Raw genomic sequence first — 13,903 nt, forward strand, 5'->3', positions numbered from 1 at the left:
TTACATTACTACTCTACATGCAGTATCACAATTGCATAAAGATTTGAACAAGTTTTAAAACTTTTATTAGCCACTTTAGAAGCCTTAATTTCCTACAAATAGGACATTCCAAAATTTAAATATATTATTGAATAGTGAGGTCATTTGTAATATTATTGTGAGCACCTTTGTTCAAAAACACTATCTTTTATGTTTTTTAAATTGGGCTTTAAGGAACTGCAGTTAGTTAATGGACCAAAAGGAATCAATACTTGAAGGCTCTAGGATCCATAGGCTGCTCCAGAGAATTGTGTACATTTACCATCCGGTCAAAATCAGTCCTTTAGCCACAGTTCGGCATTTCCTAGTGGAAATTTCTAGTACTATTCCAGGTTTCTGACAAGGTAATAATTTGGATTTTAGAAGTTCTCACCTAGTGGTGCTGTCACTCTGCCTGCTGAGGATAATAACTAGTTCTTTCTTCTGTGTCTGCCCGCCAAGTTATATGCAGGTTTCTTGACAACAGTTCCATTTTGGTCTCAGTTCTCAGTCCAGTCTCAGTGACCATCATAAGAACTTACATTTGTGTCTTTGCGTGTATGATTTCTAAAGTACCCTCACGTACATGTAGGTCAACGTATATGTAGGTCATGTAGGTCAGCCTCCGCTGTCAGTGCAACTGGTCACTTGGTCCTGGGAAACCTCTGGGATTCTTGACATTTTCCAGTCTGTCTGATGATGCCTTTGTTGTTCTTTTGCACAGACCCAGTCCTGCAGGTTCCGACACATGTTGAAGAGTAAGTTTTCTGATTTGCTCAATACTTCCCTTTCATTCATTGTCTTATTCATTCAATCAGCATTTATGGGGCTAATTACTGGGAGCATATACATGCACAAGTTTAAGGTATAAACAAGAATTAGCAAGGTATACAGAATGCTATAGATGCTATGATGGGGAGAGGGTGCTGTGATCCTTGGGGAGACGAGGGTAATGATATTAAAAGGGTTTATTTGAGATGAAACTTGAGTTCTGAACTTAAACTTCCAAAGTCTGTATCTCCTGCCGGGTGTGGTGGTACACTCCTGTAATTCCAACTACTCAGAAAGCTGAGGCAGGAGGGCTGCAAGTTCGAAGCCAGCCTGGACAATTTTGCAAAATAAAATAAAATATAAAAAGGGCTGGGGGTATAGTTCAGTGGTAGAATACCACTGGGGTCAATCCCCAGTCCTGCAATAAAAAGGAATGTTTGGATCTCTCCTTCTTCAAAGTCATACAGGGGAAAGGACTATGACCTACTGCCAGAGTATATGTTACAGGGAAATCCAGTTATCCCCTGTAAGAGCCTCAGATGATAGTGTGTCCTAAGTGCACAGAGACTCAGCCAAGGGTTCCTGGGTGACTCTCATAGCTCAGTCTCTAGCAAATTAACTGTACAGAGGACCACCTCCTATTGGCTTAGTGGGAAGCTGCTGACAGACCTCAGTCCATCTCCCTAGCAAGCTCTCTGACGTCAGGCTTTCCAAGTCTGCCTTTATTGCCTCCATTTGAAAAATAAACATTTGTTCAAAACTAAAGTTAGATCTATGCTACTTGTTTATATACCATGACATACTATTAAATATTAATTGTTGACATTCTGTGCACAACTGAGGAGATGGAAAGTAAGCATGCTGGGTCCTTTCACTCCCTCATTCAGAGTGCTTTGACCAAATGAATACTTACTCTTCTATGGTTTCTTAGGATTTTTCCTTTGTAAGTTGTTTCTCTCCACTCATACCATAGTGGTATTTTATTTTTTTGTGGCTGACATGAGAGAGCAATAAGTGGAATTGTCTTCTACTCACACACCTCACATGGCACTACTGCTGCACTGGTGACTTCACATGGCTTTGATACCTGTCTTGTGCCCTGGGCTACACATTTTCACTAATACTTTTTATTTAATCTCTAGGCCTGCCTTCCTCCCAGATCCCAATGATGGCAGCCTGTATACACTTGGGGGCAAGAATAATGAAGGCCTAACGGTGAGGATATTTAGTTTCTTTGTGTACGCTGGGGGGTTCTTAACTACGTTCTTAACTGTGTCTGTATACCAAGGCCTGGGAGTTTTAAACAGACTCCTGGGGATTTGGATTCAGGCAGTCTGGAGTGGGGCCTGGGCATCAGTATATTTTCACAGCTTCCTAAACGAGTTTTTAAACATGCATCCAGAGTTCAGAAACAGACCCAGACCAGCAGATACTGGTTGCCCTACCCACACACCGGAAGAATAGAGGGCTCCCTGCAGTGACAAGATTGGCTACAACCAGAGACCTTCAGCTTGGGAGCTTGTAGTTTGAAACACTGTCTGAACCCCATCCCATCCTTCAGGGAGGCTTGTAGTATTCACCCCATCTCCATTTGAGAATCTAGATCGCCATTTGTCACCCTTTGCTGTATATCGTAGTAACCTGGGGAAGCTCTGGAAGATGGCTGAGCTAGGTCTCAGTCCCAGAAATTCCCAGTTTCACTGATCTAAGTCATCAGGATTTTTTTTTTTTTAAACTTCCCAATAACAGAATTTAGAAACAGACCCACGTACATGGTCACCTGTTTTAAGACAAAGGTGGCACCACAGTATGGTGGAGAAGGATAAGTAAATGGTCTAAGTCAACTGGTACATCCATAAAGAAAAAAATAGCTTGACTCCTACCCCCGACTGTCCATATGAAAATCAGTTCCAGACAGATTGCACATCTAAATGCAAAATGCAAAAATAAAGCTTTAAGGAAAGAGTAGTGGAACATCTTCATGACCTTAGAGTAGACAGTGTTTTGAATAAGATATAAAAAAAATTAACCACAAATTTAGGCAAAAAAAAAAAAAAAAATGATACATTGATTAAGAACTTTTTATCCTGAAGAGAGGAAACAACAAAGTATTTACATTCCACTTAACTGGTGAAGGATTCATACTCACAATATCTAAGGAGCTCCTATGGATGAAAAAGACAGATGATCCAACAGAAAAATATAAGAGGACATTTAAATGATGAATAAATATATGAAAGGGCACTAAATTTTATTAGTCTTTAGAGAAATTCAAATTAAAGTCACAGTACTGAGTTACTACTCAGTATGCATACAACTGCTCTCCAGCATGATTAAATGGAACATTTGAAAAAAAGGGGGTGGGGGGAATGTGTTGGTGGAATGTAGAGCAACCAGAACTGCTGGTGGAGATACAAGAGGGCACAACTGGTTTGGAAAACTAGCAGCATAGAGTCCCTACAACCCTCTAACCTTCCCCGAATATAAACTCAACAGAAATGCATGTATATATACCACAAAAAGACATGCACCCAAATGTAATGCAACACTATTTATAATAAACAAAAAGGAGAAACTAGCCAAATAACATCAACAGTTGAATGGACAAATAAATCATGGGAACCCGGAGGTGGTAGCACATACCTGTAATCCCTGGGACCCAGGAGGCTGCTGCAGAAAGAGTTTGTTCAAGGCCAGCCTCAGCACCTTAACAAGATCCTGTCTCACCACACAATCAATCAATCAATCAATCAATCAATAAAAAGGGGTAAAGTGCCCCTGGGTTTGATCCCCAGTATCACAGGGAGGGGTTAAAACAGAGTTAAAGGGAGAATGTTTGCACAGTTGTTACACCAGGAATCTTGGATAGTCAAAAGTACAAAATAAATGTTCAATAAATAAGTACAGGGAACTCTGTAACAGAACTAACAGTCTGTGACTCTTCGCAATATGGATCTATCTCACAAACGTAATGTGGAACAAAAACATCACCAAAAAGCTACACATCAAATGATTTATTTATATAAAGTTCAAAACCAGGAAAACCTACTCGGTTGTTTTGAAGTGAGGACAATAGTTACCCTAAGAGTTAATGGCTAAGAAAGGGCACAAGAGGGATCTTCAGGAGTGCTAGAAATGTTGTTTAAGGTGCTGGTGACATGAGAACATTTACTTTGTAAAAATTACTGAGTGTGTGATTGTATTTTTCTGTTTGTATATCATATGCTTCATAGAAAGTTTAAGAGATTTTAAGTTTGTGAGATTCTAGCATACAGCCAAGGCTGAGAACCACTGGTCTAAACTGTAAGTGGATTATGGACACTAATTGGGGTGTTTAAAATTAGTTTTTGAGCCAGGCATGTTGGCACACATCTGTAATTCCAGTGATTCAGAGGTTGAGACAGGAGTATTGCAAATTTGAGGATGCTCTCAGAACTTAGTGAGACCTGACCTGTCTCAAAATGTAAAAAAATAAAATAAAAAGATCTTGGGATGTACCTTAGTGGTAAAAGTGCCTCTGGGTCCTGTCCCTAGTACCACCAAAAAAATATAAAATCTAAAAAGTTTTTGAATACCTGGAACTGAAGCAGATGAGCAAGGGGCAAGCCAGTAGAAAGCTGTGCATAACTGACTTTCCACATTTTTCTCCATATTATTATAGCCTCCATTTCTTTGTGTGTGTGTGTGTGTGTGTGTGTGTGTGTGTGTGTGTGTGTGTGGTACCGGGGATTGAACCAAGGGGTGCTTAACTACTGAGCCACATTCCCAGCCCTTTTTCATATCTAGAGACAGGGCCTCACTAAGTTGCTGAGACTGGCTTTGAATTTGAGATCCTCCTGCCTCAGCCTCCCAAGCCACTGGGATTACATGTGTGTGCTACTGTGCCCCATAGCATTTCTTAAGCAACTTGTTTGTCAGAAGATGTTGAACCTCTCAGCAGCCCATAGGGATTATCCCCCATTTTAGAGATGTGGAACCTGAGTCCTGAGAAGTTAAGAAATATGTCCGAAACTTTGAGGACTGGGGTTGGGATGTAAAGAGGTCTGATTGAAGAAGATGCCCTTAACACCACCTGGTGCACCTTCCTGTGTGCTGTGGCTTAGCAACTCCAGAGACCGTAGGTTTCCCAGGTTGAGACTTGAAGCAGGAGGACTGTGGCAGCTCAGGGCCCAGGACTCCAAACTGGAGCACTGGCAAGCCACTTTCCAATTATCAGAAACATCTGGCAAACACAGGCATTACTACCGCATAGTGGTATTTTGCCTTTTCTGAGGCTTAGTTTGAATGTTGGAATATAGGAAAATCCAAATTACTGATTAGATTTGCAGTTCTGTTTATTAATGCTACAGAGAAATCTTCTCTTTCTTGGAGAAAAAGGTGGCAGCACTGTAGCCTGGCATTTCTATAACAGCGGGTGTCTGTAGAACAGTTTCAGAAACACAGAGTGTTCCAAAAATAAAGCACACTGAAACGAGCATGGACCAGAAGGACTTGTCAGATGTCAGCTGTAGATGCAGAAGAGTCCGTTTTATGATGAAACACGTTGAAACATTTGTATTCCTTTTAGTTTCTTTTCCTGGCACCTACCATAACTTCCTTTTTTAACCAAGAAGCTCATTTTTCTTGTTTTTCAATAGAGAATGATTTATTGAAGGAAACACCAAAATTTCTTTTTCCACCTCCAGCTTTTCTGTTGCCCACGTAATGATGCCTTTCTCATTCTCTCCAAGCTCGAAGCTTGGTTGCAAGGTTGTTTCTCTTCAGCATTAATATCATGACTTTCTCCCACCTCTAAAAGCCATCATCCTTCTACCTAGTCTAGCCAGCTCTGGGTCACTGTTCCAAGATGGAATCCTTTCTATCACTCTTAGAGCAGTTAGTGTAACTCTCCATATTTATGTTGTCTTGTCAGAAAAGGCTTATGTCACACCCAGTAAGTGCCCTGGACAGAAGATCTGGCATCCTGTGTCAAGTAAAGGAGTTAGTGTTTACAGAGCTCAGAAGCCCAAGCCCTTTCAGAAGTGGGTGGAAACACAGGGTACCCCCCTCTTCTTGGGTTCCTGTTAGGAAAACTCCCACCTGCTAAATGCTCTTTTCTTTAGCAGAACTGGGTAACAGAAACAGACTGCCCAGTAAAGTTGTAATAATTGCACAAGACTTGGTTAACTTATTTTTTCCTTTTTAATATTTTTTTTTAAAGAAACTTCCCTTTACCATCCCAGAGTTGGTACAGGCATCCCCATGCCGAAGTTCAGATGGAATCCTCTACATGGGTAAGAATTCCTGTTCTCAACAGTGAAACTTGGATCTCTTTGACAGTGAGTCCTGGAATCTGGATAAATGGCAATTGAGAGAGAGGGCTGCTGTCACCCCCTTGCCAGTCCTTCTGGGAGAGGCCTTTCTTGCTTTGGTTGTACTATAAGTGCCAGGATCAGCTGAGCAGTTAAGAAAGGGTTCCCTCACCTGGGAGAAAAATTGACACCATAAATATGGTTACTCATTTAACAAGCTTTTAGTTGCTGGTCTGGCCTACTCCTGTGATTTCAAGATTGCAACACACCCAGCTGCAATTGTGTGAAATTTAAAGTGAATACAATAGTCTGAGCCAAGGAAGGAAAGCGAGACCCTGCCTATTAATTATAGGGCTTTGTTAGTATTTCCTGCTATCAGAATATTTGGTAGAAACAGCACTTAACAGCTTGCCTAGATAAGCTGCCTTTATACCTCTGGGGTCACAGCTTTTAAAGCATCAGCTCACCTGCTTTTCTGTACCATTTTGCTGCCAAAATGTCAATACAAATGCATTTGTAACACAAAGGAGAGCTGTATTTATCTTGAAATCATAGTAGTAATAATAGCCTGTGTTTATATAGCAGCTTTCTTTTTGAGGAACTGAAAGTGCTTATTGCCTGTTCCTGCCTCAGGAGCTTTATGTGATTTTCTGGGTCTCAAATGCAGGCCAGCTTTTAGGTTTTTGCTAGGGAAACTGGGGCTCTTGCTTCCTTCCACCGCTTTGAAATGAGGAATCCCCAGCCTATAGATTCAGAGGAAATGACTAACCAGGATTTTCTTCTGGACATACCAGGCCCATCCAACCATTTTCTGACCATCTATGTCACTGTTTCCCATCTGGTCTTCTAGCTTTTCCCAGCAATTTGTCATTTGTGGTCTACTTAGGACATTGTGTTTACATCATCTTTATGTGGTATCATCTTAAGTGAGTTTATTAAGCATATTTAAGAGCACGGTAGTTCCCCAATCTGCCCATTAAAATAGTAGCTGGGTTATGCAGACTGCAGTGATCCTTAAAGTAACCAGATATATGGCATGCCATATGGAAAGGATTCATGGTCACAGCTGCTTGGTGACATTCTCATTCTACCTTCAGACTTTTTCATATTAACATCTTAACTGAGAATAGAGAGTTTACACTCCATGGTCAAGTTGTATATATACATGTGGAATCAGCATGTATGCTACATGTTAGAACTAAGTGTAGCTGTAGCAAATTCAGTGCCCTATAACCTTCCTAGGATCTCATGTTCTGCTTCCAAAAGTCCTTGGATGTAGAATACTTTTCTAATATGTTAGGAAGATTCGAGTGCCCAGAGGTCATAGCTTCTATAAATATGTTGACCTTTAGACCCGAGGATGCCCTGGTGTGAATACATACGCTGTGGGTTTCCCTAACAAACATATGCTGTTTGGCTGTGTTGTTCACCTGTTCATGTCTTTTAATTAGCTGACCAAGGTGAGGGATATGAACTGTGGCCTGGGAATAACTTACTGACCAGGGGTGGAGCCTGAGATAACTTTGTCCTCATTAGCGTCAGTTTACAACCAGCACCACTGACCAGTCACAGGTACTAGCTAATTATAGTTAGAAAGAGTAACTATAGATCCTCTTCACATGTGGGCTAATTAGTAGGGATGTTGAGAAATAGAAATTACGGTTATCAGGGAGATGAACCCCTGAGTACATCTCTTTAGTATTTAGCTCCTAGTCCATGGGAAAAAGATTGCTTTTACAGGCCAGAGTTTTCATATTTAAGGCCACTAATCAAAGCAATAAAATCTAACTTGAAAGTTAGAACTTTTTTTGTTTGTTTTAGTTGTAGGTGGACATAATACCTTTATTTTATTTTTATGTGGTGCTGAGGATTGAACCCAGTGCCTCACTAATGCTAGGCAAGTGCTCTACCACTGAGCCACAGCCCAGAATTTTTTTTTTTTTTTTTTTTTTTTTTTTTTGTGGTGCTGGGGATTGAACCCAGGGCCTTATGCATGCCAGGTAAGCACTCTACCAACTGGGCTATATCCCCGGCCCCAGAATTTTTTTTTACTATAACTTGGTTATTGGGTTTGGAGAAATTTTTATACCTATGATCAGGTTGTTAAATTATTGTAAGACCCAGTGGCCCAAGAAGTTATCTCCACATTCTCATTTACTTTGTCACCTTCAGAACATCATAGAAATGTCTTCAACATTGTAAGAATTTAGTCCTGTTTCTCAGAATAGAGTAGAATATCTAGAACAACTACTTTGACAGTGATAATTTTTTTTCTGTGGAGAATAAGTGAAATGACAGAGTGTCCTGTGACCTTTCAGGTAAAAAGCAAGACATTTGGTATGTCATTGACCTCTTGACTGGTGAGAAGCAGCAGACTTTGTCATCAGCCTTTGCTGATAGTCTCTGCCCATCAACCTCTCTTCTGTATCTTGGACGGACAGGTAAGAAAGAAACCTCCATCTTGTACAACCTGCCTGTTTCTAGAAAGAATCTAATAAAACTCTGCTACCTGCCCTTGCTCCTGCCCTTGTTCTCCAGAAGGTGAGCAGGACTGCCTTTTCCAAACAGCCTAAGCATCCCTTTCTAAGACCCTGCAATGGCCCCGTTGCCTAAAAGATGCAGTCTAAGTTGCAGCAGGACCCACAGAGCCCCTCTGGTACAGCTGCCACTTCCCAGCCCTCCCTGCTGCATTTCCCTCATTATAACATTTTCCATTTGGGGTGAACTACCTGCAGTTCTCAGAATAGCAGTGCTGTTCCTAAGGACTCAGAATGGGGTTTCCCATTTGCCAGAACATGCCTAGTTTTGCCTATGTGGTAGACAAGGAAGATGTCTCTTCTTCCACAATTACTCAAAAGTTCCCTTCTCTGTGGAGTCTCTTCCCCTGCCTCAAAGCTCCCACCCAGCCTAGAGACACTCACCTCAGCTCTCACATTCTGGGGACACATGTAGCCATTGACAGGCCTGTCATAGCAGGCATCACACCCCCGTCATTGTCCCTTTACAGTCATGAATAGCACCCACTTCGCACCATTTTGTTTCCTTTTATTTCAGCCACCTTCTTAATGCTTGTCACTATATATTTATGAATTTTATGTGCTTGTTTTCTGCTTCTCTCACTAGAATATCAGTTCTCCTAGGTAAGACTTTATTTTGGCTCTATCTCCACACTGGATGTATTACCTGATGCACAGAAGGTGCTCAGATATTGAAACAAGTGAATGGGTGAGCCCTGTCTTACTCATTTTCATATGTGCCATACCTCACATATGTCAGGGTCTCCAGGAAAATTTTGCACGAAAGTTAAAAGAAGAATCAAGAAAACATCTAGAAGGAAAAAAATATACCAAAGACCTACAATCTCATAAGATGCACAATTATTGTATGTCAATAATATTTTTTAAAAAATAGATAAAGCAGGTCCTTACATAAAAAAAAAAAAAATTTAAACCTGGGATGAATTCACTTATAGTTGAGCTCTAAACTTAGGTCTAAACATTCAGGCAGCCTAAGCTTTGAAGAAAGAGACAGAACCTTCCTTTAGATGCTACAGAAAACAGTGTATTGATCAGTGAAACTGATCTTGGGCCCTGTAGTATCTGACAGGCCTCACCTGTTACTGGGAGGAAGGTCTTGGGCTGTTGTCTTGCACACCCCACCAATAAAAATCAGGTGTTCTAACTTTGAACTGTTGTGACTGCTTGGGACTTTTTGGCTTACCTTTTCCATCAGGTATAATCTTACAGTGATCCCAGCTTTACCCAGGTATAAAAATCATGTGGTTCCTAGTAGAACTGGGGCATTTAAGGGATTTGTGCCTCTGGCATTAGGTGGCATGCACATGCATTGCTGTGTAAAGCTATTGTTTCCATTATCTGTTGCTTCATAGCAAACCACCTATCTCAGTGCCATTTTATTCCTGACCCTCTAGGTAAGAGACACAGGAGGGGCTGGGTAAAGATAAGTCATCTCTATTCTACATGCCCAGCTCACTCATTTCTGGTCCACCTTCATGTGACTTTTCTCCACACAAATAGCCTGGACTTCTTGACATGCAGCTCAATTCCCAGTTGATAAACATGGGTGTTGGAATGCCTTATGAGGTCTAAGCTCAGAAATCCCCAAACCTTACTTCCACTGCATTCCATTGGTGAAAGGAAGTCATAAGGCCAGCCCAGAGCCAAGATGGAGAAATAGATTCAGCCTCTTAGTGGAAAGAGTGACTTGCATACTTCTGGGAAGAATTGTTGGTGGTGATCTTCAGACATTGCACTGCAGTCCTCCCTCAGACTACAGTAGTTTACATCCTTTCTACTTACAGAATCTACTCACCCTTCCCAAGATTCCCAAAATCCAGTCACAGCATTACTTTCAAGATCCAGCATTCTTGGGTTCTACGTCAAGCTAGGAGGCTTCTCTGATTAGGTGAAGAAAAGAGAATCGTTCTCTTTCTCTCCCACCTACCCCTTCCCCCAACCCAACATATGATGGTGAGATAGGATACCTGTTGTCATTATTCCTGTTCAAAAATGGAAGGAAAGCTATGCACATAGCAGATACTGGTTCTCAGTAATTCTGAAATCCAACCAGGTGCATATGTTCAGGTTCCCCTACTCTGGGGAGCAGGGAACTATTTTTCCTTGACTAGGGCCTAGTTCTGCCCTCCAGGATGGTGTATTAATATATTGTTCTCAGTTGCTCTTGGTTGTGTCCTTTAAGATATCCCTCTTTCCAAAAGAAATGGATATTTTTGTAACTTTCTCCATCTGTTCTTTGTTCATTGAAAGTAGGGGGTCCAGAGATTTTCTTCCATTTTAATTATCTCTGATTATTATAGTCCATGATGATACTATTCCTTTAAAAACTTTGTAGGTTTCTCATGTGTCAAGTTATAGTCTCTACCATTAGATAAAAGCTGTGCTGTGAATCTCTACTTTGAAATGTGAGAGTGCTATGGAACAACACTCTTATGGTTCCTAGACCCCTTTTTACTTAACAGAGGGTCTGTGAGATATTACTTTCTGAAGTTTCAAGAAGGGTCTTAATAGACTCACCCTGGGTTTGATTTTGACCCTGACCTGAGGCCCCCTTTTTTTTTTTTTTTTTATTGCTAGTGCTCTGGATTTGATCTTTGTCTTCAGGCCATTTTTTTTACATTGAGAGTCTTTTCTAACTGGAGGATCAGTCCTGGACCCTCTGTTTTCTCTGTATTCTACTTGAAAGCTGAATGATTTCTTTAGCTCATCGTCTTGCAGTATAGCACACATGTCTAAGAGAAACATTTCAGCATTTTTTGCCTTTTGCCTAGAAATCTCAGCCAGATCCCTGAGTTCATTCCAAGTTACTGTAAACAGTAGTCTTAGTAATTGTGTCACATCTCCAGAAGTTCATGAGCTGGGTCTCCCCTTTTCAGGTTCTAGAAGTGGTTTCTTCACTGCTTTTTCAAGTCTCCACTCTCAGTCCTCTTGTTAGCCTCCGGTCTCCACCTGGTCCCAAGTCAATGCTGCATGCTTTAGGTTTTTGTTACGGCATCATCCCACTTCTAGGTACTGCTTTCTAATGTCGTCTGAATGTTACTGTGTAATAAATCACCCCAAAGGTTGGTGGATAAACACACCTGTTATGGCTTATGATTCTGTGAGCTGTGAGTTACAGGGCACAGCAAGGGTGACTTATCTCTCCTGCACTTGCTGTTGGTTCACTTGTGTTTCTGGGACTGTAGTTCTCATTCACGTGGCTTTTCTTCCACATGGGTAGCCTGGACTTTTTAACATGTAATTTAGGGAGGATTTGTTTGTTGTAACTAGATACAGTCAACACTTCAGTAGGTGCCAGATCCCTTTGTGGTGATGGACTGGTCTGTGTTCTTCAGAATACACCATCACCATGTATGACACCAAAACCCGCGAGCTCCGCTGGAACGCCACCTACTTTGACTATGCAGCCTCACTGCCCGAGGACGACATGGACTACAGTAAGTGCTCCTGGTGGGCTGCATGAGGTTGAGCTGGCACATTCCCTCTATGGGAAATGACCTCACCAGAAAGTGGGTTTTCGTTAAGACACCCTTCATCACCGGGTTCTGGGTTTGCTGTGGGCTCCTAGTAAATACTTCCTACAGTCAGTGTGGCCGGGGCCTGGGTGAGAAGTCTGAGGGGAGCCAAAGAAAAATGGTAGTGAGTTTAGACAGAAAGGAAGGAAGGCATACCTTGTTGAGTCCCTGTGTGCCACAGAAGAAATTTACAAACCCCTGGACAGAATAATTAAAAATCAGCACATAAGCCAGGCACATCCCTGTAATCCCAGCTCTTTAAAGGTTAAGGCAGGAGCATTAACCTTTGAGGCCAAGTTTGAGGCCAGCCTTAGCAGTTTAGTGAGACCATGTCTCAAATTAAAAAATAAAAAGGTCTGGGATTATAGCTCAGTGGTAAAGCACCCCCCAGTTTCCATACCCACTACAGGGGACTGGGGACTTAGTATGTGACATTAACAGCCTCATCAAGAAGGCTCCTCTAAGTGTGGTTCATCCCCTAGTTATTTCTGTAGTCAATACTCCTCCAACTCAGATGATAACTGAAAACCAATCTGATCATCTTAACCTTAGTATCCAAAATTCTGTCTCTGCCTTTTCTGGTTTAGGACCTAAAATATTTTCGTCTCTCTCTGAGTGCTCCGTTGTGAGTTAGGTGCTCCTAGTCTGATTTTCAGCTTGATCCATGGGTTTTAAATAATGCTATAAAAGGCCAGATTAACAGGGTAGCTCCAATGTCTCCTTTCTGCTCAGTATTTACTCTCACTTATTAAATAGAATGGCAAAGAACATCCCTGAAGAAAATGCCTTTGGGAGAATGGTCCTATCTTATGTTTATACTCCAGGCAGCCCTCAGTGTCTTGATATCAGGGATCCTGAACTAGTTCATTGGAAACCATGAAATTGTTCTGAGAATATCAGAATATTTCAGAAGTCTCATTTCCTCTGAGTGACTGTAGCTTGCCAGGAGAGTAGAGGATGTGGTTGTGGGATAGAGTGAGACTGAGTTTACTTTTGTTGTTTGATCTTTACAGAGATGTCCCACTTTGTGTCCAATGGTGATGGACTGGTGGTGACTGTGGATAGTGAATCTGGGGACGTCCTGTGGATTCAAAACTATGCCTCCCCAGTGGTGGCCTTCTACATCTGGCAGCGGGAGGGTCTGAGGAAGGTGATGCACATCAATGTCGCTGTGGAGACTCTGCGCTACCTGACCTTCATGTCTGGGGAGGTGGGTCGCATCACCAAGTGGAAGTACCCGTTCCCCAAAGAGACGGAGGCCAAGAGCAAACTGACGTGAGTCAGGGAACTCAGGGCTGGGGGTGGCAGCTGTGACACTGGCGTTTAGTGTACCCTACATTGGAGGAGGCAGGGCGATGTCTCTGAGGCCCTGAGGAGCATCATGAGCCAAGACTGTCTCAGTCAGAAACCCCAGAATATAAAAACCAGGGGTAACCCCTGGATGCATCGGAGTCCTTGAATATTAAGTCAGAATTTTGGGTGAGGATGGGAAGGAAACTTCTGTTATAACTGTAGTGAAATTCAAGTATGTCTCTTATGGAAATAGAAGAAATTATGTATTTATTTATTTTTAGTACCAGGTATTGAACCCAGAAGCACTTGACCACTGAGCCACATCCCCAGCCCTTTTTATTTTTTATTTTGAGACAGGGCCTCACTAAGTTGCTGAGGCTGGCTTTGAACTTACAGTCCTCCTGCTGAAACCACCTGAGTTGCTAGTATCATAGGTGTGTACCACTGCGCTTGGCTAGAAATTTATTTTTTAACTTTA

General features: G+C 41.8%; 1 protein-coding gene across 2 annotated transcripts in view; it reads left to right on the forward strand.

Moving 5' to 3' along the window:
• The window catches only part of ERN1 (endoplasmic reticulum to nucleus signaling 1), an 82,794-nt gene that overhangs the window by 42,144 nt on the left and 26,747 nt on the right, over positions 1-13,903 (forward strand). For both annotated transcript variants that reach the window (XM_079131567.1, XM_079131568.1), the window contains exons 3-8: positions 743-776; positions 1,932-2,004; positions 5,990-6,062; positions 8,399-8,521; positions 11,953-12,054; positions 13,146-13,407. In XM_079131567.1, coding sequence (XP_078987693.1) covers positions 743-776; positions 1,932-2,004; positions 5,990-6,062; positions 8,399-8,521; positions 11,953-12,054; positions 13,146-13,407 — 667 coding nt within the window. The remainder of the gene's footprint in view (positions 1-742; positions 777-1,931; positions 2,005-5,989; positions 6,063-8,398; positions 8,522-11,952; positions 12,055-13,145; positions 13,408-13,903) is intronic.

The sequence above is a fragment of the Sciurus vulgaris genome (assembly GCF_902686455.1).
Source record: "Sciurus vulgaris genome assembly, chromosome: 3".
NCBI lineage: Eukaryota > Metazoa > Chordata > Mammalia > Rodentia > Sciuridae > Sciurus > Sciurus vulgaris.